At 38.1% G+C, this 24949-nt stretch overlaps 1 protein-coding gene across 1 annotated transcript in view; it reads right to left on the reverse strand.

Moving 5' to 3' along the window:
• Positions 1–465: 465 nt before the first annotated feature.
• LOC136886160 (stAR-related lipid transfer protein 3) overlaps positions 466–24949 on the reverse strand; it is a 69477-nt gene continuing 44993 nt past the window's right edge. The window contains exons 5-6 of the mRNA XM_068225958.1: positions 15161–15336; positions 466–840 (exon numbers count right to left, since the gene is read on the reverse strand). Coding sequence (XP_068082059.1) covers positions 627–840; positions 15161–15336 — 390 coding nt within the window. The 3' untranslated portion in view covers positions 466–626. The remainder of the gene's footprint in view (positions 841–15160; positions 15337–24949) is intronic.

The raw sequence follows: 24949 nt of genomic DNA on the forward strand, positions 1-24949 counted from the left end.
TTGAAGGACTATCTTGACAGATGTTCAGTCTTGATATGGGAAGTGTACGATAAGAACAAAGCTGGAAGCCATCCTTTCAAGTATCCCAATTATTCAACAAGTGTTGGAAGTGGTTCCTTTGAAAAAAGAGATGCACTTATGATTGACTGCTCTTGAATTCAGTCTAAATCTGTAAAGGTAGGTAGGTGGTAGTTGTTCCTGACACGGGCCTAGTTAAGAGATACATTCATAATTAAAACTTAGTGTCCCAATATAGGAAAGTATATACCGTATATTACTTTTGGGTGTATTTAGCTATTGTAAAGCTTTAAATCAGCTTTTCAAATACTTTGCTTTCTAGAGAAATTGTCATTCCCTAGATTTTTCTTAGTAAACACTACTGCTGTAGCAACTGAAGGTAGTGTATATGTAAAGTTGAGACATTATCCAAGAAGGAGAACGTAAGAAAAAAGACACACACAATCTTAAAAAAATAGTTTTATTTTCTGTTACACTTGGTGGTATTCTGAAATTCATCGAAGAATATGGGCATTTCTATAGTAAATACAACTTTGCTATGTTCTTTTCATGTTAGTCATGACTGTTGTAGGGTATATCAGAATGAATTATCACAGTTAACAGAACACTCAGTTACTTTGTGAAGAAGCTTGCTCGTTCTGTTTCTTGGCATATGCACGCACATTGTTCAGATTGTCCAACATGATGGATGAGAAAGCAGCATCCACTACATACTGAGGTAGCCACCCACGTAGGTTTGTATCAAGATACCATTCCAACTGGCACCGAGACTTGGACTCTTTCACAGGCCGCATAATCCAGCAGCTTGGCCCATTCTCACCCCTGAAGAAATTACAATAAATATTTTCATGTGATTGAGCATTCTACATACATACTAGATTGGCTGCAAAGTCTTTTTTTATAAACAGTAATTTATTTCTCAGGAATAAACTAAACTAAAATTTATTAGTATTATTCAATATTGAATTTTCATGACCACATTGTACTCTAAGTTGTCAATGCATACTGAAAAGATGTTAAGTACTGAACAAAAATGGCAAACTGTACACTAGTGGGATCTGAACCCACAATATCTCTTGGCATGTATTAAATGTACCAAACACTATCTAATACGTTGAAAGTTTAGTTTGAGCACAATGTGGTTGTGAAAATTTGATGTTCATTGAATTGGCCATCAATGGGCGATTTGAACGCACTCTACAATTGTGATGGCAATAATGCTGGATCTGTAGCTTAGATCCTTAACAGAATGAATATGACCTAGGCTCAACTGATAGAGCATCTGATGTGAACTAAGGAGGTTGTGGGTTAATGATACAAAAAAACTGGTTGTTCCAGTATGTTGGACAAGCCAAGAAAAAGAGGGTGTAGGCAAGGTTTTCTGAGGCAAAATGAATTAACATCAAATAAATGAACTGTAGGTGTAATAGCCATTGAGGCAAGATGTCCACAGGCAAACCACCTGCGACAAACAAACAATAATCATTGGTAATAAATTTCATATTAATCCGTATTGAAGAACAATATAGTGTAAAACAAAAGCTTAAAGGTTTGCACCTATTCATTACTGTTTGTTGTAACCTTAAGAAAGTTACCTGTATTTGTTGAACCTAGTTTTGGTCTTACTAGAGACCATCATCAGTCAAAATCAAAGTAAAGACAAGACATGAATAAAAAAATGAATTTAAAAAATATGTATGAAACAAGCACGTCTGAAAACTCTGGGTTTGATTCCTGACCAAGTAAAGGATTTTTACTTGTATCTGAGAGCTGGTTCAATGTCCACCTGGCCTACGTGAGAACAATTAAAGAGCTATCTGTCAGTGAGACAGTGACCCTGGTCTAGAAAGCCAAGATTGATGGCTAAGAGAAATCAATGCACTGACCATGAGTCACCTTGTAATCAGCAGGCGACAATGCCTTCTTACAGTAATATTTATTTACATTTTATGGCCTTCATTGGACCACTCTAGCCAAATTTATACAAAGAATTTTTCAGTTTCCTATCAGCCCAGTACTTCTTCCTTCTCTCGGATCTTATCTTTCTTTCTTCATCGGAAATCCCCTTTCCTATTGTCTGCTGATTCTAGTTTGCAGTCTGGTTTGCGTGTCTGTGAGTTTCCTCAATCAATCAATAAATACTGATCTGCATCTAGGGCAGTCGCCCAGATGGCAGATTCCCTATCTGTTGCTTTCCTAGCCTTTTCCTAAATGATTTCAAAGAAATTGGAAATTTATTGAACGTCTCCCTTGGTAAGTTATTCCAATCCCTAACTCCCCTTCCTATAAATGAATATTTGCCCCAGTTTGTCCTCTTGAATTCCAACTTTATCTTCATATTGTGATCTTTCCTACTTTTATAAACGCCATTCAAACTTATTCGTCTACTAATGTCATTCCACGCCATCTCTCTGCTGACAGCTCGGAACATACCACTTATGATATAGGAATCTGAAATGTAATACCATGGTATTATAAATTTGCTCATTCAGGACAAACATTTCAGATTCCTATATCATCTGATGGCCAAGCAGGCATCAATTTTTAGTGATGAGACAAAGTCTCTTAGTGCATTGGCACTGCCGGTGGCTCCAGTTAGCCTAAGCAGTGGCCTCCACGGTATGCACTAGCCAGCGTATTGGTAGGTGTGCTAGGTACCAACTGATGAGCCCACCCTAGCACACGAGGGCGAAACGCTGGCAACCAAGAATGAGCTAGCTGGAAAATTTAAAAATGGTATTATAAATTTGCTCATTCAGGACAAACATTTCAGATTCCTATATCATCTGATGGCCAAGCAGGCATCAATTTTTAGTGATGAGACAAAGTCTCTTAGTGCATTGGCACTGCCGGTGGCTCCAGTTAGCCTAAGCAGTGGCCTCCACGGTATGCACTAGCCAGCGTATTGGTAGGTGTGCTAGGTACCAACTGATGAGCCCACCCTAGCACACGAGGGCGAAACGCTGGCAACCAAGAATGAGCTAGCTGGAAAATTTAAAAATGGTATTATAAATTTGCTCATTCAGGACAAACATTTCAGATTCCTATATCATCTGATGGCCAAGCAGGCATCAATTTTTAGTGATGAGACAAAGTCTCTTAGTGCATTGGCACTGCCGGTGGCTCCAGTTAGCCTAAGCAGTGGCCTCCACGGTATGCACTAGCCAGCGTATTGGTAGGTGTGCTAGGTACCAACTGATGAGCCCACCCTAGCACACGAGGGCGAAACGCTGGCAACCAAGAATGAGCTAGCTGGAAAATTTAAAAATGGTATTATAAATTTGCTCATTCAGGACAAACATTTCAGATTCCTATATCATCTGATGGCCAAGCAGGCATCAATTTTTAGTGATGAGACAAAGTCTCTTAGTGCATTGGCACTGCCGGTGGCTCCAGTTAGCCTAAGCAGTGGCCTCCACGGTATGCACTAGCCAGCGTATTGGTAGGTGTGCTAGGTACCAACTGATGAGCCCACCCTAGCACACGAGGGCGAAACGCTGGCAACCAAGAATGAGCTAGCTGGAAAATTTAAAAATGGTATTACATACCACTTAGTCGAGCAGCTCTTCTTCTTTCTCTCAATTTTTCCCAACCCAAACTTTGCAACATTTTTGTAACGCTACTCTTTTGTCGGAAATCACCCAGAACAAATCGAGCTGCTTTTCTTTGGATTTTTTCCAGTTCTTGAATCAGGTAATCCTGGTGAGGGTCCCATACACTGGAACCATACTCTAGTTGGGGTCTTACCAGAGACTTATATGCCCTCTCCTTTACATCTTTACTACAACCCCTAAACACCCTCATAACCATGTGCAGAGATCTGTACTCTTTATTTACAATCATATTTCTGTGAATACCCCAATGAAGATCTTTCCTTATATAAACACCTAGATACTTACAATGATCCCCAAAAGGAACTTTCACCCCCATCAACGCAGTAATTAAAACTGAGAGGACTTTTCCTATTTGTGAAACTCACAACCTGACTTTTAACCCCATTTATCAACATACCATTGCCTGCTGTCCATCTCACAATGTTTTCGAGGTCATGTTGCAGTTGCTCACAATCTTGTAACTTATTTATCACTCTATAGAGAATAACATCATCCGCAAAAAGCCTTACCTCCGATTCCACTCCTTTACTCATATCATTTATATATATAAGAAAACATAAAGGTCTGATAATACTGCCTTGAGGAATTCCCCTCTTAATTATTACAGGGTCAGATAAAGCTTCACCTACTCTAATTCTCTGAGATCTATTTTCTAGAAATATAGCAACCCATTCAGTCACTCTTTTGTCTAGTCCAATTGTACTCATTTTTGTCAGTAGTCTCCCATGATCCACCCTATCAAATGCTTTAGACAGGTCAATCGCGATACAGTCCATTTGACCTCCAGAATCCAAGATATCTGCTATATCTTACTGGAATCCTACAAGTTGAGCTTCAGTGGAATAACCTTTCCTAAAACCAAATTGCCTTCTATCGAACCAGTTATTAATTTCACAAACATGTCTAATATAATCAGAAAGAATGCCTTCCCAAAGCTTACATACAAGGCATGTCAAACTTACTGGCCTGTAATTTTCAGCTTTATGTCTATCACCCTTTCCTTTACACACAGGGGCTATTATAGCAACTCTCCATTCATCTGGTATAGCTCCTCCGACCAAACAATAATCAAATAAGTACTTCAGATATGGTACTATATCCCAACCCATTGTCTTTAGTATATCCCCAGAAATCTGATCAATTCCAGCTGCTTTTCTAGTTTTCAACTTTTGTAACTTATTGTAAATGTCATTGTTATCATATGTAAATTTTATTACTTCTTTGGCCTTAGTCTCCTCCTCTATCTCGACATTATCCTTGTAACCAACAATCTTTACATACTGCTGACTGAATACTTCTTTCTGCCTTTTGAAGATCCTCACTTACACATACACACTCCCCTTGTTCCCGATTTTGTCGGTTTTGTTTCTTAGGTCTTCCACTGTAATTTGTAGTTCATCCATATCTTCTTAATCCACTTAAGGTTGCACTTACTATTCCATAATTTTTCTATTATTCTCCTGATGATCCTGTTCTCTGGTGATATGAAAGCAAAAAAATTATTTTTAATTACATTAGAATAAAAAGATATACAGCAAACAGTTACATGAATTAGTGAATTATTAGAGACTATGAATCTCACGTTAGATCCATATTGACGGTTGAACTTCTTACAAAACTGTACAAAGTTATGATGATATCCTCCTAGTCGATACTATAACAACCGAGCTCAATAGCTGCAGTCGCTTAAGTGCAGCCAGTATTCGGGAGATAGTGGGTTCGAAGCCCACTGTCGGCAGCCCTGAAGATGGCTTTCCATGGTTTCCCATTTTCACACCAGGCAAATGCCAGGGCTGTACCTTAATTAAGGCAACGGCTGCTTCCTTCTCACTCGTAGCCCTTTCCTGTCATCGTCGCTATAAGACCTATCTGTGTCGGTGTGACATAAAGCAAATAGCAAAAATGGCAAAAGATACTATAATATTTTACATCCAATTAAGACGAAACTTTACATAGACATAGCAAATTATATCGAAACAAGAAATGTAATGATAATAAAGGAAATATTTTTTAAAAGTACTGGTACATGACAATAAAAAATTACTTACAAGTAGTGTAACTTAATAAATGGAAGGAATCATAAAGAAATAAAACGAAATAACGAATTTTCCATTCCAAGTAGTGTAGTATAGCAATCATACACAAATTCCCAGATAAATATATCCAATACCTTAACATCACGATTTACCCTGGGTTGAGTTGAGGAATGAGTTACTACTAGCTTAAAATTATAAATACAATGCCACCACATAAAAATTTAGGGGATATTGAATCATTTCTTGAAACATCCTGCATGTTTGGAAAAAGGTTCCAAGAGTGCAACAGTTCCTTACAGTTTCGCGATTTTCAAATTAATATTTACTCTAGTTTGTTTTCTGCAGCCTACCTTTTCCCCTACACGAATGATCGGCCCTGCTTATGTAATAGAACTTTTTTAGGTTGATGTTCAACTCTCCCCAAGCTGGCTTATTTTTATAGGCATTGTACATAGCACATAATCATGCTCTTTTCTTTTTAACACCCAGCATGTCCCACCCAAGTCTCTCTACCATTCTTGTGACTACTTTTGAGATTGAAATCATTAAGTATCAACCTTGCAACCTTTTGCTGTACCACCACTAGATTATTGATGAGTGCTATTTGTTGTGGGTTCCATATCCCATATGGCTGCTCCATATTCCAAGATTGGCCTCTTGAGCATAAGATAACCCAGTGCCTTTGCCAGGGATTTGCTAGCCTTTAGCACCCTCATCGCGATATGTATAGACTTGTCTAACCCCTAACCCCTTGGCACTGCAATCCTGAAGGGCCTTGGCCTACCAAGCGACCACTGCCTATCCCGAAGGCCTCCAGGTTACAAGGTGTTGTGTGGTTAGCACGACGAATCCTCTCAGACGTTATATTTTGCTTTCTAGACCAGGGCCGCTATCTCACCATCAGATAGCTCCTCAATTCTAATCACGCAGGCTGAGTAGACCTCAAAGCGGCCCTCAGATCCAGGTAAAAATCCCTGACCTGGCCAAGACTCAAACCCGGGGCCTCCGGGTAAGAGGCAGGCATGCTACCCCTACACCACAGGGCCATCATATAAAAACTTGTACTCTTAGTAATTACACTCCCTATGTGACTGTTCCATTGTAGTTTTTTTTTTTTTACTCCTAGGTATGTGCGTTACTCACTTTCCCCAAAAGCATCCGATCCAAGACAGTATTGAAAGCACTCTTGCCACTGTTTCTTCCGTATTCTTATGAAATTGCATTTTCATGAATTTATTTTAATTTTGTTGCCAAATGCCCACTTGTAGAATATCTCTAGATTGTTTTGTAATAACCTATTATCATCAGAATTTCAGATCTTTCTGTATATTATACAGTCACTAGCAGTTTTGAACAAGCTCTGCCCTCAGTGTATCATGTTGTTCATTAATATCCCTCCTATGAATGTACTTGCAAAGTTTCTAGGTAATAAAATAATACACATGAACTGTTGTGATAACAGAATGTAATATTATATCAACAAACACTTGAAAATACATCACAAATAGTCATTGAATTACATTTGTTATTTTGCAGTTTGGTAACTTTTTAAAACTTATTGCAAATTATTGATATTGATTCAGTACATCTTTTCTAACCACAAAATCATTAATACAGTGCTGTAAGATAAACAATATTACATGGCACATTATTAGGAATGTAAATGTATGAGTTCGAACCCTGGAGCAAGCTACATAAAATTGACCCTGACAGAAACATGAAGTTTCCAAATTAATCCCTGCTGCTTTTCAGCGATTGTCCTTAACCCTTGTTTGCAGTCATCGTGAAAGCTGCGTTACAATGATGTAGTTATAATTTCCGCTGATGATGAAGTTGAGGTGAAAGATTCATAGCAGACATTCCAATTGCTGCACTCTGTGACTAAAACAAAGTCTCTACAGGTTGGAATAAACTGAGTCAAAAAATATGTAATAAAAGCATAAGTTTAGAATTAAGATACACCATTGAAAATACAGTTAAAATCTAAGACCGCCTTGTGAATACTATAAAAAGTTATTTAATCTATATCAATAAAATGCTGACCAGGCGAGCTGGCTGTGCAGTTAGGGGCACCCAGCTGTGAGCTTACATCCAGGAGATAGTGGGTTTGAACTTCACTGTCGGCAGCCCTGAAGACGGTTTTCTGTGGTTTCCCATTTTTACACAGATGAATGCTGGGACTGTACCTTAATTAAGACAACTGCCGCTTCCTTCCCACTCCTAGGCCTTTCCTCTCCCATCGTTGCCATGAGACCTATCTGTGTCAGTGCAACGTAAAACAAATTGAAAAAAAAAAATGCTGTATATGTTTCGAGAACTTTTTCTTCTTCTCTTTATCAGCGACCAATCATTCCACCAAATATTGAAATAGATAAAATAACTTTTTGTAGTATTGACACGGTGGACTAAGATTTTAACTGTGAGTGTCAGTAGTGTATTAGATAAGTCAATATGGACCAAAATCAAACCAAACCATAATGGTTAAAATAATAAATTCAAAATTTTAAATTACAAAACAAAGAGGAATGCAAAATCATGGTAAATACGATTGAAGAAAGTAATCCGCACTGGAGAGCAATCATTCCTTACTCACTCATGGAAATGAAGTTAATTTTTCAGAGAATGAATTGCTGGATTGTATCATTGAGCAAAATCCATGTGTGAAGTAAGCTATCACTGTAGGCCTTGAAGAGATAAAGAAGAGGTTTTTGTGGATGTTGAGAGATGTCTGCATGAAATATCCAGTTGTTAAAGTTAGCTACACCATTTTTGGACACTGCCTCTTACAGAGCTAGAGGGAAAGTTGAATGGAACTTTATCACCAAGTGAGTTGGTTATGCGGTTCGAGGCATGTAGCTGTTTGCATCCACTCCGGAGATGGTGTTACCAAAGTAACGTCTGGCCATACCTTGACCATTTGCAAAGAGTTGGGAGATTTTTGGACATATCTCAGAAACAGCTGATTTTTAAGGCCTTAAAATGCTTTTCTGGGGTCCCACAGGGATTTATCGACTATTGTTTCTCTCAGTGAGGAGCATAAAATAAGCTGTGTCCAGTCCATCTATGACAACTTTGATAATTTGCCTACTGTTTTTTGTTTTTGTTTTGTGCCCTCTTACAACATGAAGTTAAAATTTTAATTTGACAATATAAATACATCTACAGCCCATCTGAGTGTCTCATGTGCCTTAGCGGAAATTTGTATAACAAACAAACTTACTTTTGTCACTTCAGATTTCAATAATATATACCATAAAGAGAAATGGCCCAACAACACTACCCTGTATGACTCCTGATGTTTTATCAACTTTGTCACCAAGCGAGTTGGTTACATGGTTCGAGGCATGTAGCTGTTTGTATCCACTCAAGAGATGGTGGATTCGAGCCCCTCTGTCGGAATCCCACAATACGGTTTTCTGTGGTTTCCCATTTTCGCACCAGGTAAATACTCAGGCTGTACTTCCAATCAATCTGTCACCATTGATCAGCAGTTAGGACTGTAACCCAGGAGACAGATTCCCTATCAGTTGTTTCCCAGCCTTTTTTTAACCCGTAGTGAGCCAGAAAACGATATATCGTTGTTTCGTATATACTCGTAAAGTGCCAACCATGATATATCGTTGTTTGAATTCTGTATGAGTTAGTACAACTTGGGCCGTCAGATTGCAACATCTTATGTGTCGAGTCCATAGAGAATTATTGTCATTAGATTTTAACTATGCCACTAGATAGTGAGTAAATTCATTCGTAATCATGTGCTGAGTTTCTAATGTCTGTGTTCATCTACGACGTATGATCTCCATGCCGTGTGAGTAAAATGGTGACTAGCAGGAGAAGTTATTTTGTTAACAATGAAGAACTGGCTGTATATCTTAAACATTTTTAGTGAAAAAAAGGATGAGGAGACTCAGATAAGGAATTAATTCCTCCAACAAGTGAGGAAGGGGAAAGTGAAAGTGTTATTGGGAGTGATAATAGCGAGTTTTCTATAAACACTCAACCACGTGCTCATTGTCCGAGTGTAAACATTGAAAGTGGTAATGACCGTCTGTGTGATGATAATGACAGCTGTAACAATGTCCAACAGCAAAAATGTCCTGTTTTCCGTGAAATTCAATTAGGTCAAGGTGCAAAAGGCCAACCCTCACCTGATTATGATGATACTCCTGGCTAGAGACATGCCCCTTCGTCAGACACAAACCTATAGCGTATTTTTATTTTATTTTTCACAGCTCAATTATGGAAACTCATAACTACAGAGACAAACAGGTAAGAGAAATCATGTCTTGTCACCACATGCCAGAGCACAGCAGTGGCGCCCAGTTACATTGACTGAAATGAAGGCTTTCATTGCTGTTTTGTTGGAAATGGGTATAACTAGAAGGCCGAGCATATTTTTTATTGGGTCAAAAACCCCCGTTATAGTCCATGGTTTGGAAATATGTACTCAAGAAACAGATTCCAAATGATCTTGAGATTCTTTCGTCTTGTGAACAATGATAATCTGTCACCATCTGGTCACCCTGACTACAACCCATGTGCCAGGTTCGATCCCATTGTTGAACAAGCCAATTGTGTATTATGATACCATTGTACATAACTCTTAAAATACTGTAGATAAAAATTTAAAACTTTACATGTTTATTCATCTGAAATAGGACATTTCAAAGAACTCGTCAATATTTATCGTTGAGTTGAATTTTCTGATTTTTTCTGTTTTGTTTCTGAATTTTAATTTTTGGTGTTTTAGAATTGTTTGGATTTTTTTTTTTCAAAATACCCAAGAGCATCTTAGTAATGTAATTTAGTTCATCAGCAAGAGTGCCTTCTTGTTAACATTTCATAAAAATTTCAAGTCATAGTTATAATATTTGTGAACTATACAGTCCAGAGAGTGAGAACCTGCAAAATTCTTTAAATCTGTCGGGCACTCTTGGCATGCTGTGAACACCTGGGCCTGGCACTGAAAGGGTTAAAGGATTTGAAAGAAGTTAGAAATGTTCAAACATTGCCCTTGATAAATTATTTATAAATCCCTAATTCCTTCCTATAAACAAGTGTTTGCCCCCATGTATCCTCTTAAATTACCAAGCAAGTGGCCTATGTGGTTTGGGTCACATAGCTATCAGCTTGCATTCAGGAGATAGTGGGTTCGAACCCCACTGTCGGCAGCCCTGAGCAAATGCTGGGGCTGTATCTTAATTAAGGCCACGGTCACTTCCTTCCCACTTCTAGCCCTCTCTTACCCCATCATTGCCATAATACCTATCTGTGTCGGTGTGATGTAAAGCAGATTGTAAATAAAAAAAAATAATAATTCTTAAGATCCAACTTTATTTTCATTTTATTATCTTCCTTACTTTGAAAAACTTCACTCAATGTTATTCGTCTACTAATGTCATCGACCCATCTCTTCACTGACAGCATAAACGATTCTGCATAGTCAAGTTATTCGTCTCCTTACTTCCAAGTCTTTCCAGCCCAAAGTTTGCAATATTTCTATAACATTACTCTTTTCTCGGAAATCACCCAGAAAAAAACTGCTGCTTTCCTTTGAATCTCTTCCATGTACTCAAGTAATCCTGGTGACGGTCCCATACACTAGAACCGTACGCTAATTGGGGTCTTACCAGTGACTTATGTCCCAGGCGCAGCAGGTCTATGTTTGCCATGTTAGCCGTCTAACACCATCTAAGCATCCTCAAAATAGATGAATACATTAATTTACTTGAATTTGCCCTAAACAATAATTACTTTAGATTCCACGACACTATCTACAAACAGCAAGGCCTTCCCATGGGCTCACCAGCTTCAGGAATACTAGCTGAGATCTACACAGACCACTTAGAACACTCAAAAGTTAGCAAAATCAACAATATATCATTCTGGTGCAGATTTGTAGACGATATCTTTGTTGTTATAGACTGCAGGTCCACAAACAAAAACGACATATGGTACTTGAACAGCTAAACAAAATAGATCCACATATAAAATTTACTATGGAAACTGAGAAAGATCACACTTTTAACTATCTTGACTCATCTGTCACTAAAACTGAAGGCCACTTAACATACAAAATCTACAGGAAACCTACACAAAACTCCAACACAATAAAAATTTCTTTCACTCACCCGAACGCACACAAAAAAGCGGCATACTACAGCATGATTTATAAAGGTTTCAACATACCTCTCTCTCAGGAAGAATTAAAAAAAGAACTGAACATTATTCACGAAATAGGGGAGTATAATGGATACAATAGAAACATGATGAACAAAATCATTCACAAAATAAAACATCAACTGAAATCCAAATTAAGCAGAAACAGTGAAACTAAGAAAGACTACGCACTTTTTACATTCAATAACACCCACATCCATCCCATAACCAATATTTTCAAAAAAAACAATCTAAGAATAGCTTACAGAACCATGCGTAATAATGCTTCTGTTTTACACAACACTAAATCAGTCAATGAGAATAACAAATACAGCCACTCACGAGTATACCACATAAAATGCAAGATTGTGAAGCCAGCTACATTGAGCGCACCGGCAGATGTTTTTCTATTTGATACAACGAACACATCTACGCCACTAAATATAACCACTCTTCATCCATAGGGCAACATGTTGAAGCACACAAGCATAAATTCACTAAGATCGAGAATGACATGGAAATTTTAAATATGAACCCCACAGGCCCATTGCTCAATATAATGGAAGATTTTTACATCAATATGGAACAATATGCTAATCCTAACTTCAACTTAAACGGAATCACAGACAAAACAAACATTATTTGCAACACAGCCATACCCATTCTAAAAGACACATATTTAAAAAGAATCAACAAACAAAAACCCAAACACACCCTAGCAGACACACCCCACCCCACACTACCTCTCCACAAGCTGCTTCCCCCTCCCCACCACCTCTCTTTCTTAACACTACGACAGCCACAAAATGTACACGCAACAATGTGCAACATGCTCCCAACTATGCTCGAGGACATATCCAGCTCACAAGTGAGTAACACACACACACACACACACACACACACGCACGCGCGCGCACGTTCACACACACACACACACACACACACCATGTACACAACCTATTTAACAGGCACACTATCAGTTATTCTAATACCTACCTTCTTTTTCCTTCTTTCTCAGTTTTTTTTTTAATTTACCTGATGGAATGCAAGTATGAAGAGGGGAGCACCCACAACTCACTTTCATTGATTTCAATATGTCACACACAGCAAAGTAAACCTCAACAAGGAAGTTTGATATAGACTAGCATGTCTTTCAGCATTGATATAGACTGAGAGTGAGCTATGTATCTGTAAACAGATTACTAAACCTCTTATTCTAATGAACACAACGTCCCCGCATATTTGCGGCCTAACAATGCACTTTGAATAATCTCATAAAACCGTTGGACATAGTGTTGGAATTTAACATTAGATATCCGAGCCTGACACCAGAATGTCAGTGATTCTTCATAGACTATAAGAATTGTATCCAATTTCAACCTCAACAAATATCCTTTTTGAAATATGTAGAAATCATGGGGCCAGGATAAAAGCCCTTTAACCCCCCAAAACTGTACCATATGTATATATCTTAATATTAAGTATTTTTAGTATAGTGGCATTCACCAGCATGTTTTTCAGTATTGATATAGACTGAGAATAAGCTATGTATCTGTAAACAGGTTACTGAACCTCTTATTCTAATGAATATGACGTCCCCACATATTTGCTGCCCAATAATGCACCTTGAAACATCTCATAAAACTGTTGGATATTTTATTTACATTTAACATAGATATTCGAACTTGGCACCAGAATGTCAGTGATTCTTGATAAACTCTTAGAATTGTATCCAACCTCAGAAATATGTTTTGAAATTTGTAGAAATCATGGGGCCAGGGAAAAAGTCCTCTAACCCCCAAAACTGTACCATATATCTTAACCTTAAGTATTTTTAGAATAGTGGCATTCATGTTTATTTTAAGGCATTCTTGTTTAATTTTAATTTTAGTAGTATTTATTCTGTACAGTCGCTATTAAGCAGGTTCTTCAACAGCTGAAGATGTCCTATTTACAGGTCGAAACCAGTACTGTCCTTTTATGTAAATAATTGACACTATGTAAAATAAAGTATTGATTAGGTGGAGAACTCATGCTTCATACTTGTGTACTTAGAAAGCTTCCGTCGAGTTTCTCTTTCACATAGCATAAACGCAAAAGATATCATGTCTGTTATTCTAGACCATGGAAGCATCAATCTAAGTAATGTCTATCCAATTCAGTAATGCTTTAATTTATGACGCCAGGCTGAGTGGCTCAGATGGTTGAGGCGCTGGCCTTCTGACTCCAACTTGGCAGATTTAATCCTGGAGCAGTGGGGTGGTATTTGAAGGTACTCAAATATGTCAGCCTTGTGTCAATGGATTTACTGGCACATAAAAGAACTCTTGCGGGACTAAATTTCAGGACCTCGGCGTCTCCGAAAACTGTAAAAGTAGATAGTTGGATGTAAAAACAAATAACATTATAATTTATGACAGTGCTATAAAGGAGTAGTTGAATTTAGTTTTGTCACAACCAAAGAAAATCTAACCATATTGTCTAGCAATTGCAGTGCAAGAGAGGCAAAATAAACACTTATCACCTATATTTTAACCTTGGATTGGCATCACCTCATCAATCCTTGAATGAGGATTTGCATAGAGGCATTAAGAGAGATCAGATGAACACAGAATGTTCAGCATTCATCCATATAAAATCTACACAGGACTACTATTCTGTGCATCTTTGATAAACACTGCTTTCATTTATGAAGAATACATATTTTGTCAAGAAACTGTTCCCAAGATGAAAAAAGATTGCTTGTTATATCCGGAAACATTGATGCATTATACAGAGCCACAAGAAATATCACTCAGCTTCATTGGGATGTAAGAAATTCCCCCAGGGGCTGTCAATTTGGGAGCATGGGGTGGCAATTATGGTACCTCCTCATTGAATCTGGCATTGCTTCCACTTATGTTTGCAAGGCTCCTTGCTTTCAGCTTTTCTATTTGTCCTCACTTGGCCATCTCTTGATCTCTTCCAACCTGATTAATATGAAGTTTATAGAACTTAGGGGTGTCTTTAATTTTCAAGCTGTCCATGGCCATTCCTTTCGTTCACTGATGGCCTCCTTCTTCTAAGGATCAGACCTCTTCCTTCTCCTCTTGTTCGGGCTTGTGTTAAGAGAGGGTTGGTTATACAAAGTAAAATATTAATCACCACCAATAACCACTACCACTATATGAATGCCCATTCACTGAAATCTGGCCCAATTAAAAGGGAAAAGGTGATATTCCTGAAAGAACCTGATTTAGATATAGTTCAAGGTATGATTATTAGACTGAATATTACTGAAATATGGAACAATCTGGGCTTGAAATGATGGTACCTTAAACAGCAAGAACTTGCCTTACATATCTGTTGTGATGTGGTGCAGCTGGGTGAGGCACTGAAGCCCCAGCTAGAACATAGCAGTTATCGCGCATTGCCCAGTGTGACAGGATAACAAAATCTCGACGTGCTACCAGCCCACCCACTCGTTCTGCTGTGACTTGATATGAAATATGAGTGTTCTCATCAATATTCTGAAACAAGAATCATTAAATCATTTAGGATATTAATTGAAAATGAAATGCATTATAACATAAATCCCATCATCTTAATACCATGAATAGTAATAATAATGGCATGTGGCCTCCAGAGAGGCACAAGCTTGTTCCTTTTCATTACTTGTATTGGGTTATTTTTATCCTTTCGTGTTTGTCTTATGTTCCTGGTCTTTTACCTCCTGTATTCTCGTTTTCTTCTTGTCTCTCCCATTTTCTTGTATCTGTCTGGCTTTCTTCTAATTATCTTTTATTTCCCTCAATGAACAGTCGAGGGCAAATATGAAATAGGATAAACTTCATATCATCATTGCTGGGACAAAACCTCCTATGTGAAAATATTTGGAGATATACTGACCTGCAGCACATACATTATAAAGAGCGAGAATGCCTTGACAATATGTACACAATATTGCACCTTAGATGACAGAACCTTACTGGCCAAAGTTCTAAGCTAAAATATTTCACATAGGAGGTTTTGTCCCGGCAGTGACGATATGTTCATGTACTGTCTTCACAAAGTTGGCCACTCTTCAATTAGTCTCAATTCATCTGTTTTTCTTAAGCCCTGATGAAGTTCTTTCTGCTTCCCAGCTTTATTAAGGTAATTGGTTTCAACATTCATTGATTAGGCCATCTTGATAGATCTTCAGTCTTGATTTAAGAAGTGTAAGCTAAGGAAAAAGTCAAATAAATTCAGGAAAAGGAAAGAGGCAAGAAGATAAAAGTTTGTACTGATATTAAAAGATTAGGAATACAAGACAAATACAAAAGAATCCAATCAGTAATAGAAAGAAACAAACCAGTGACAGAGTCTAATATAGAAAGATAGAAAACAAACTCCATAGCCTCACACATTGCTGTCTTAACATAGAAGAGCTTTCTTTCTCATTTACTGGAGATCTATTTCTTCTTATGCTCTGAAGAATTCATTTCTGTCTCCCAGTTTCATGAAAAGGGTGAGTATTCAGACACTGATGTCAAGATTGTTGAAGATCTCTCAAGAATAGTTTTCTCAATGAAAGACAAGCTTGAGAAGTAGTTCTAGACAAACTTGCATTGATGATGAAGAGAGTTTCCAGGTATGAAGGTACGGGGTTTGTCCTTGTCCTTTCATGTTTTCACTTTTGTAAGTTGTCTCTGTTGGTCCCTCTTCTCAAAGTAGCCTGTCACTGTTTATATTTCCATCACCATGGCTAAACAGTTAACATGCTGACCTTTGGTCCAAGGGGTCCCAGGTTCAATTCCTGGCTGGATTGATATTTTGACATTGTCACAAGTTTGTTCCTTTTCATTACTTGTATTGGGCTACTTTTCTCCTTCTGTGTTTGTCCCCTGTTCCTGGTCTTTTATCACTTGTATTCCCCTTTTTCTTCTTGTCTCTTCCATTTTCTTGTCTCTATCTGGCTTTCTTAGTATTATCTTTCATTTCCCTCAACAAGAGTAAGAATCTGTTAAGGGGGCCTCTCAATGATGTCTAATGCCCAGCCTACTGATGAAGCTGGACCTAGAACTGTCATCATTGTCAGGTGATTCAGTCTTGTGACTTGTCTTCCCCCTTAAAATAAGACTTTTCCATTTGATTCAGTCTTGTGCAGTACATTTGGCATCTTCATAGCACCATAACCCTACTTTCTCAATGAATGTCTTCACAGACGTCTTTCTTGGTCTTCCTCATGGGCACTTACCAGATGTTTTACCATCAGTCACCTCCACTTTCAGACTGATATGCCTAGACCTAGTCCCAGAATAGAACTAAGGAATTATTATTTTATGTTAAAGCTGTATGCTTCTCTAGACATACAACCAGGAAAGCAGCACTCCTTTTCCATTCTCTTGTTTTTATTGAGCTAAGGATAACATGATGGAAAGCATAATTAGCAGTCATATGAATTTTAGCATAAATTGAAAGGGTATGTATAGGTACAGTCGACTCTCAGTCTGACACTCTCTAATTTGAATCTCTCGATAATTTTAAGTTTTTCCCTGTCCCTTGAAAGATACTCGATAAATTGAAAAAAAAAATCAATGTGATTTGATCTCCTCAGTAATTTGAAGTTGTAGGAATGGCATTTTACCGACATTCTATAATTTAATGTCAGACTTCCCTACTCTATAATTTGAAGTCGGTGATTACAGTATTGTTATCATGCAAAGACCTGTCCTTTGTTTACATCAATAATGAGATATATGAGTGAGTTTACAGTCTTGAGTCTTCTTTCAAACATTAAAGTGTGTTACAGTATAGTTAATGTTTTATTTCTGTAATTTTTTAGTATCAAAATGAGTTCAAGAAAGAATGAGTGTCTTTCCATAAGTGAAAAAAAACATGAGATTCAAACTGTGGAGGATGGACAATTAAAAAAGTATGTTGCCAAACAGTTTGTCACTGATTTTGAAAAACAAAGATCACATCACCAGATGTGCCTTAAGTGCGAGTGGAAAAATATCACATCAGGGTGAATTTCCTGTCTTGAGGAGTGTTTGCTTAAGTGGATTCGTCAGTGTAGAGGACACAATGTTCACATGTTTCACATGGGCGGTTTCATGTTGAAGGAAAATGCCCAAGTTTTTGCACAGTCTCTTGGGATTAAAGAATTTGCAGTAAGTGAGGGGTGGCTTTCAAAATTCAAAAACAGACATGCCATCACACTTAAAAAGATCTGTGGAGAGTGTGCCAGCATGGATAATTCCATTTGTTCTGAATGGATTGACAAACTAAATCAACTTTTTAATGGCTATGACCCAAGGAACATATTCAACACAAATGAAACCAGGCTTTTTTCTAAATGTCTTCCTGATCGCACCCTGATGTTCAGAGATGAGAAGTGTCATGTAGGGAAACTGAGAAAGGATAGAATAACTGTCCTTCTAGCATGTAACATGGATGGACCTCAAAAGTTAAAACCACACATTATAGCGAAATCTGCAAAACCATGCTGTTTTAAAGGAATAAAATCACTGCCCACAGCTTATTGGTCAAACAAAAAAGCATGGATAATGACAGAGTTGTTTAATGAATGGCTGACCTCGATTAACAGTGACATGAAAAAATAAACACGCAAAATCTTACTGCTTTTGGACAACTGCACCATGCATAATAATCCACCACCATTAGACCAAGTGAAATTGATTTTTTTTTTTTTCCCATCCAGCACAACATCAAAATTACAACCATTAGACCAAGGCACTTTTCAAAATTTTAAAAGTCGCTACTGCAGAGAAATTGTTTCTCTTGTGCTGCATAGCATTGAAAAAGGTGAAGGCAAACATAACAGTTTTGACCATTATAATCATGATTGATAAGGCCTAGAAAAATGTCAACCCTACCACCCTTTATAAATACTGCATAAAGTGCGGATTTAAGCAAACCAAAAACACAGAACGGTCATCAGAGCCGCCAAAGTTTATGAGTTCTGACTCAAGGTGGAGACTTCTACATAGCAGTGGAGAGTTACATTTGAGGATTATGTTCAAGTTGATGATGACATCGGTGTCCACGGGTGCCCTAACCGATGCTGAACTGTTGAACTTGGCCTCTCCGGATGAGGAAAAGGAAGAAAACAAAGAAGAACAACTGCAAATTCCAATCACATTGCGCGAGGCAAGGGCATCTCTTACTGCCCTATGCTCCTACACCCTTAGAACGGGCACAAGGGACAATTTCTTCTCAGCACTCACCAATACAAAAAATTCACTGGACAATGATAGGTGGAAGTTGCTCACTCAAAAGAAATTATGGACTTTCTTTTTCAAAATGAACATTTGTGTATAATTGTACAAATGTTGTGAAATAAAAATCATAAATTTTAATCAAACTCTTGTTTGTTAGAATTTTTTCCTCCCTCCCTCTTGGTTATTTGCACTATTATTTTGAACTCTCAGTAAATTGAACTTTTCTCTGGTCCCTTGAGTTTCAAATTACTGAGAGTCGACTGTACTTTAAGTCAGAAATAGTTTCCAGGAGGACATTCCAGGAAACATTAGTGAACAAGGGGAGTGATTTGTGAGGATTTACTGTACAGTAGGCAGCTAAGTTAAAGATGGAAAAGATACAAAAGATGACAGATTAGGAAGAGAAAGCTAAGGGTGTGGAAATTTGCAGGAGGGGAAATAAAGAGTTCCAGACACACATTAAAACAAGTATACCTAAGGAAGACATCGGAAGGGTCAAAGAAGAATGGGCGTACTTTAAAACAGTCATGGTGGAGTCTGCAGAAAAGACCTGTGGAAGAGTATCAGGAAGGAAGAAAGATCAAGAAACACCCTGGTGGAATAACGGGGTAAAAGATATAGTTAAACAGAAAAAACAAGCTTGGAAAAAATGGCTGAGAAACAGAACAATAGAATGCAAAACAGAATACAGGCCCTGCAAGATTGAATGCTCCAAGGTGGTTCAAGAAGAGAAAAAGAAATGCTGGCAAAAATTCACTGAATCTCTGCAAAAAGATGCAACTGGAAGCGAAAAGATCATATTCCAGTGGGTAAAAAATGAAGAAAAACCCAGGTAAAGATGCTAACTTCATTAAAAATGAACAGGAGGAAGTGATGACACAGAAGAAGGATATATTGCAGAGGTGAGAAAAATACTTTGAACAGCTTTACAACATGCAAAATATCTCTGTACAAGGAGAAATCGAAGAACCAGATTTACTGTAGATGGGAGATAAGGAAAACGGGGTGTCCATGGCAGAGATTGAGTGAGCCACTAAAAGGATGAAACGAGGCAAGACAGCTGGAATTGACGAGGTCACTATAGAAGTGATAATAGCATCAGGAGCAATTGGTCTACAGTGGTTGTATAGACTCTTCAGAGTGATATGGAGAGAAAAGACTGTTCCAAGAGTGTGGACGAAAGGGGTCATTATACCAATTTTCAAGAAAGGTGACAGGAAGCAATGTGAAAATTACAGAGGAGTGACATTGATCGCTCATACAGCTAAGATCTTTGAAAGAATCTTGGATAAACAAATAAGAAACAGAGTAAAGGGAAAATTGGCAGAACACCAGTATGGATTCGGAAAAGGCAGGTCCACATTTGACCCATTGCGTCAAATGATGGGAAGGTATTGAGAATATGGAAAGGACATGGTAGTAACGTTTCTAAATATTGAAAAGGCATATGACAGTGTCCCAAGGAAATTGGTTTGGAAAACATTGACAGAGGCACAGATTAGGAATGAAATAATGCAATGGTAATAGCACTGTAGAGTCTAGCCTAAGCAAGCAACGAGAACAGACGTGCCGTGGCGAGTGTACTGGTTGAGAAGAGTAGACGGGTCAACTGAAGTGTGACAAGGAAGATGATCGGTTTAGAGCATTTTAAGGTCGCTAGGAAGATGGCAAGGAAGAATAAAGAAGGGAACAATCAGAAGGAGCATGAAAAGATGCAGCAATGGATCCAGGAGAACATGAAGGAAACTAGAACAAAAATGGAAAGCAGTGACAGGGAAATTGTAGCACTAAGAGAGAAAATAAAAACTTTGGAAGAGAAGATGTTGAAGCAAGAAATAGCAGGCGTCAGTCAAGAACGTAGGGAAAAAAAATCAATATTTATTTACGGTGTGAAGGAAGAGAAGACAGAAGCTAAGGTGGACATTATTTATAAAGTGGTAGATATTGATCAACATAAAATGAAAATCAACTTCAGCGAGGTTGATATAGACAATGTTGTGAGAGTAGGAAAAGTGAAGGGGAGTAGACCAATAAAGGTGATGCTGCTATCCACATTGATGGCAGACATAGTGGTAAGGGACACTGGAAATCTGCAGGGTGATAAAATGTGGATTAAAAGGGACATAGGAAGAGATGGGAATGAGAAATACAAGACTCTAAGGAAACATCTAGTGAGGGAAAGACTGCAAGAGTTGAGGGCACGTATCAGGGGCCAGATTCTGGTAATGACCAATGGGAAATGGACGCGGAGGTGGTTGGTGTCCAAACTCAAGGCAATGGAAGAAGGTATGAGAGTGAGAGTGGAAGAAAGGTGGGTTTCAGAAAACAGTCCCAGAGAAGACGGACTTGGTGCTAAAGAAAGGTCAATAGGAGGCTGAGTGTTTAGTGAGTCTAGTGTAGAAGCAAAATCCGAGGAAAGGCAAATCAGTGTTTGTATGGAAAAAATGGAAAAAACATTAAAGGATATGATAAAGTGGCACGTGGGGCTGGCAGGTGGCACAAAGTATAGTGAAAGTGAAGATATGTGTGAGAGCGCAAATAGAAAAGAGACTACGACTAAAGGAAAAAGCCTAAGTCTAAAGAACATGTGAGGTAAGAAAAGCAATAATGAGGAGGGCGTAGTAACGAGAAGTAAGAAAGCCAAGTAATATGTTTGAACGATAAGAGAGGTAGTGTAGTGTAGTGTAGTGAGGAATGATGAATGAGTTGGTAGCAAGGTAGTGGTGGATCAGTGTCTTTGTTAAATGTATGCCAATTGTAATTGTATTGTCATGTATTGCGAGCTGGATATGGTACATGACTAAAAGATGGGTTTGGTAATTTAAATGAAGTCCGACTCGTTGGCTGAACGGTCAGCGTACTGGCCTTCGGTTCAGAGGGTCCCGGGTTCGATTCTCGGCCGGGTCGGGGATTTTAACCTTAATTGGTTAATTCCAATGGCACGGGGGCTGGGTGTATGTGCTGTCTTCATCATCATTTCATCCTCGTCACGACGCGCAGGTCACCTACGGGTGTCGAATAGAAAGACCTGCACCTGGCGAGCCGAACTTGTCTTCGGACACTCTCGGCACTAAAAGCCATACGCCATTTCATTTCATTTAAATGAAGGTGGCCTGGAGTCTAAGTGATAGTTGATTGCACTGAATGGTGGCTGGAGGTTGGTCATAGAGTGATCAGAGTTATTATGTTTGAATAATAAGAGAGATAGTGAAGTGTAGTTGGTAATTATGGATGATTTTTTAGTAATTAATGGTGGATAGTGTCTTCGTCAACTGGATGTAAACTGAAAGTGAAACGTATAGTGAGCTTGATATGATATATGATTAGGAAAGGAAAGGAAGTATGGTCAATGAGGGTTACTAAGAATTTAAAGGTGGTTGGAGGTTGGTCATAGAATGATGAGAATTATGTGAATTATAAGGGAACATTAGAGTGATTATGGTTGATTGATAAGACATTGTTTTGAAGAAGTTAAGGTGAAGTGTGGTGAAGTAATGCTGGTTGGACTGAAAGGTGGATGGAGGCTGGTCATAGAGTGATCAGGAGTTATTTGAATTATATGTGAACGTAAGAGTGATTATGTTTGTTCGAGAAGACATTGTTTTGGAGGTGAAGTTAGGTAATGCTGTCTGGCAACAAGGAAGTAGTTCATATGGTAAATGCAATGTGTGGCACACTGGCGTGGCAGATGTCGTAATGTGATGGCTGGCTCAGCAAACCTGACCAGGTCAAGAGATAGGCTAGGTTTGCGAGACCAGCCAGGAGAGAGGTGAATGTCTTCCGCCTTCTGATGTCCGACTGCCAATGTTTTATTTTATCTTATTTTATGTTTTTTTTATTCAGCTGCCTTATTGCCATGGCTAATGGATCTCTGGAAGTGAGTTGACCATGGGCCACTTGTTTCTAATTACTATATTGTTTTGTTTTAGGTTTGCTTATCTTTATTTGTTATTTGTCTGATAAGTTGTGTAGGAAGAACTTGTTTAGGCTTAGAGATTCCACAGGGTCAAACATGGAGGCAAACTCTGTACTGACTCTGAAATAAAGAAATAATAGCATTGTATCAAAATTGCAAAAGCCGTGCTAAAACCAAAGTGGGTCAAACTGAATGGTTCAGAGTTGAGACAGGCTCTCCCTTACTCTTCATTATCATCATGGATAGAATTTTACATAGTGTCAAGGAGAAGATGATTGGCGAGCAAGTAAATTCTATGTTCTTTGCTAATGACATTGTAGTTTGGGGACATAATGAGGAGGAAGTACAGACACAAGTTGATTTATGGAATGAGGAGATACAAAATTTTGGAATAAAGAGTAGTACTGCAAAAAGCAAGACTTTGATCATGACGAGAGGTAACAGAAAATCAAGGGGAGTGATAAAAATAGGAAATGAACCTCATAAAGAAGTGAAAATTTTTAAATATTTGGGCAGCATGATGCCACAAGATGGAAATTTGGATAGAGAAATTGATTTAAGAATACAGCAGTCTGCAAGATTCTACCAGTGTGTGAGAGACATTGTATGGAACAAAGATGTGACAATGAAATGCAAGAAGGTTTTATACTCCTATTTTAAACCTATACTGACCTGTGCTTCAGCTGCCTGGACGTTGACTAAGCGGAACCAAAGTAAGATACAAGCAGATGAAATGAGGTTCTTGAGGAGCATACAGGGAAAGACAAGATGAGATAGAATACGAAATGCATTAAAGCAGATGAAATGAGGTTCTTGAGGAGCATACAGGGAAAGAGAAGATGAGATAGAATACGAAATGCATTAAGGAAAAGCATAGGAGTGTGTAAACTTCAAGAAGAGATTGATATAGCAAAGCTGAAATGGTTTGGACACAAGATGAGAATGCCAGGAGAGAGAATACCAAAGAGAACATTCTTGCATACAGAGACTGCAAAGAGGCCTAGGGGACATCCTAGAATGAGATGGAGGAGCTCTGTTGTGGACTGTATTGCAAATAGAGGAGTTGACAGCAATAAAGTACTAGAAGAGGAGTGGTGGAAAGATCAACTAAGGTGGAGGGCTTTGGTACACTACCCTACCCAGAGAGAATCTGGAAAAGGGAATGGATGAAGAATGTATAAGAAGAAAGAAGTATTCAGTCACCAGTATATAAAGCTAGTGGAATACAAGGAAAATATCAAGGTACAGGAGGTTACAAATACTGGAAAAGTACTGAAATTTACCATGATAACAAATATATTTATAAAATTAACTAGAAAAACAGCTGATTTCTGGTGATATACTAAAGGCAATGTATCTGAAGTACTTATTTGATTTCTATTTGCATGAAGGGTCTGTACAAAATCAATGGAGAGTTGATATGTGAGCCTTTGTGTATCAAGGAAATGGTGATAAACACAAAGTGGGTAATTGCAGGCCAGTCAGCTTGACATGTGTTGCATGTAAGTTCTAGAAAAGCATTCTTTCCAGTAATATTAGATAAAAGGTTATTCCAGTGATGCGCAACGTGTAGTATTCAAGCAAGATATAGCAGATATTTTAGATTCAAGAGATCAAATGGACTGCATCACTACTGACCTGTCCAAGGCTTTCGATAGAGTAGATCATGGGAGAATACTGTTGCAAAAACTAACAGGTTACGTAATTAATGGGCCTCTCCTCTCCTGGTTTGAATCGTATCTTAAAAATCCCTTGCAGATTGTTAAAATAAGGAATCATTTTTCTGCACCTATTATTGTTACTAGTGGAGTTCCTCAAGGTTCACACCTTGCGCTCTTACTTTTTACTCTCTACATAAATGACATTAAAATTATACTTAAGAATTCTGAATTGCTTTTGTTTGCCGACGATGCAAAAAATTTTATGCAAATTAATTGTCCACTTGATTGTTTAAAACTTCAAGAAAATCTACATCATCTGGAAAAGTACTGTATTCAAATA

The sequence above is a fragment of the Anabrus simplex genome, chromosome 1, assembly GCF_040414725.1.
Source record: "Anabrus simplex isolate iqAnaSimp1 chromosome 1, ASM4041472v1, whole genome shotgun sequence".
NCBI lineage: Eukaryota > Metazoa > Arthropoda > Insecta > Orthoptera > Tettigoniidae > Anabrus > Anabrus simplex.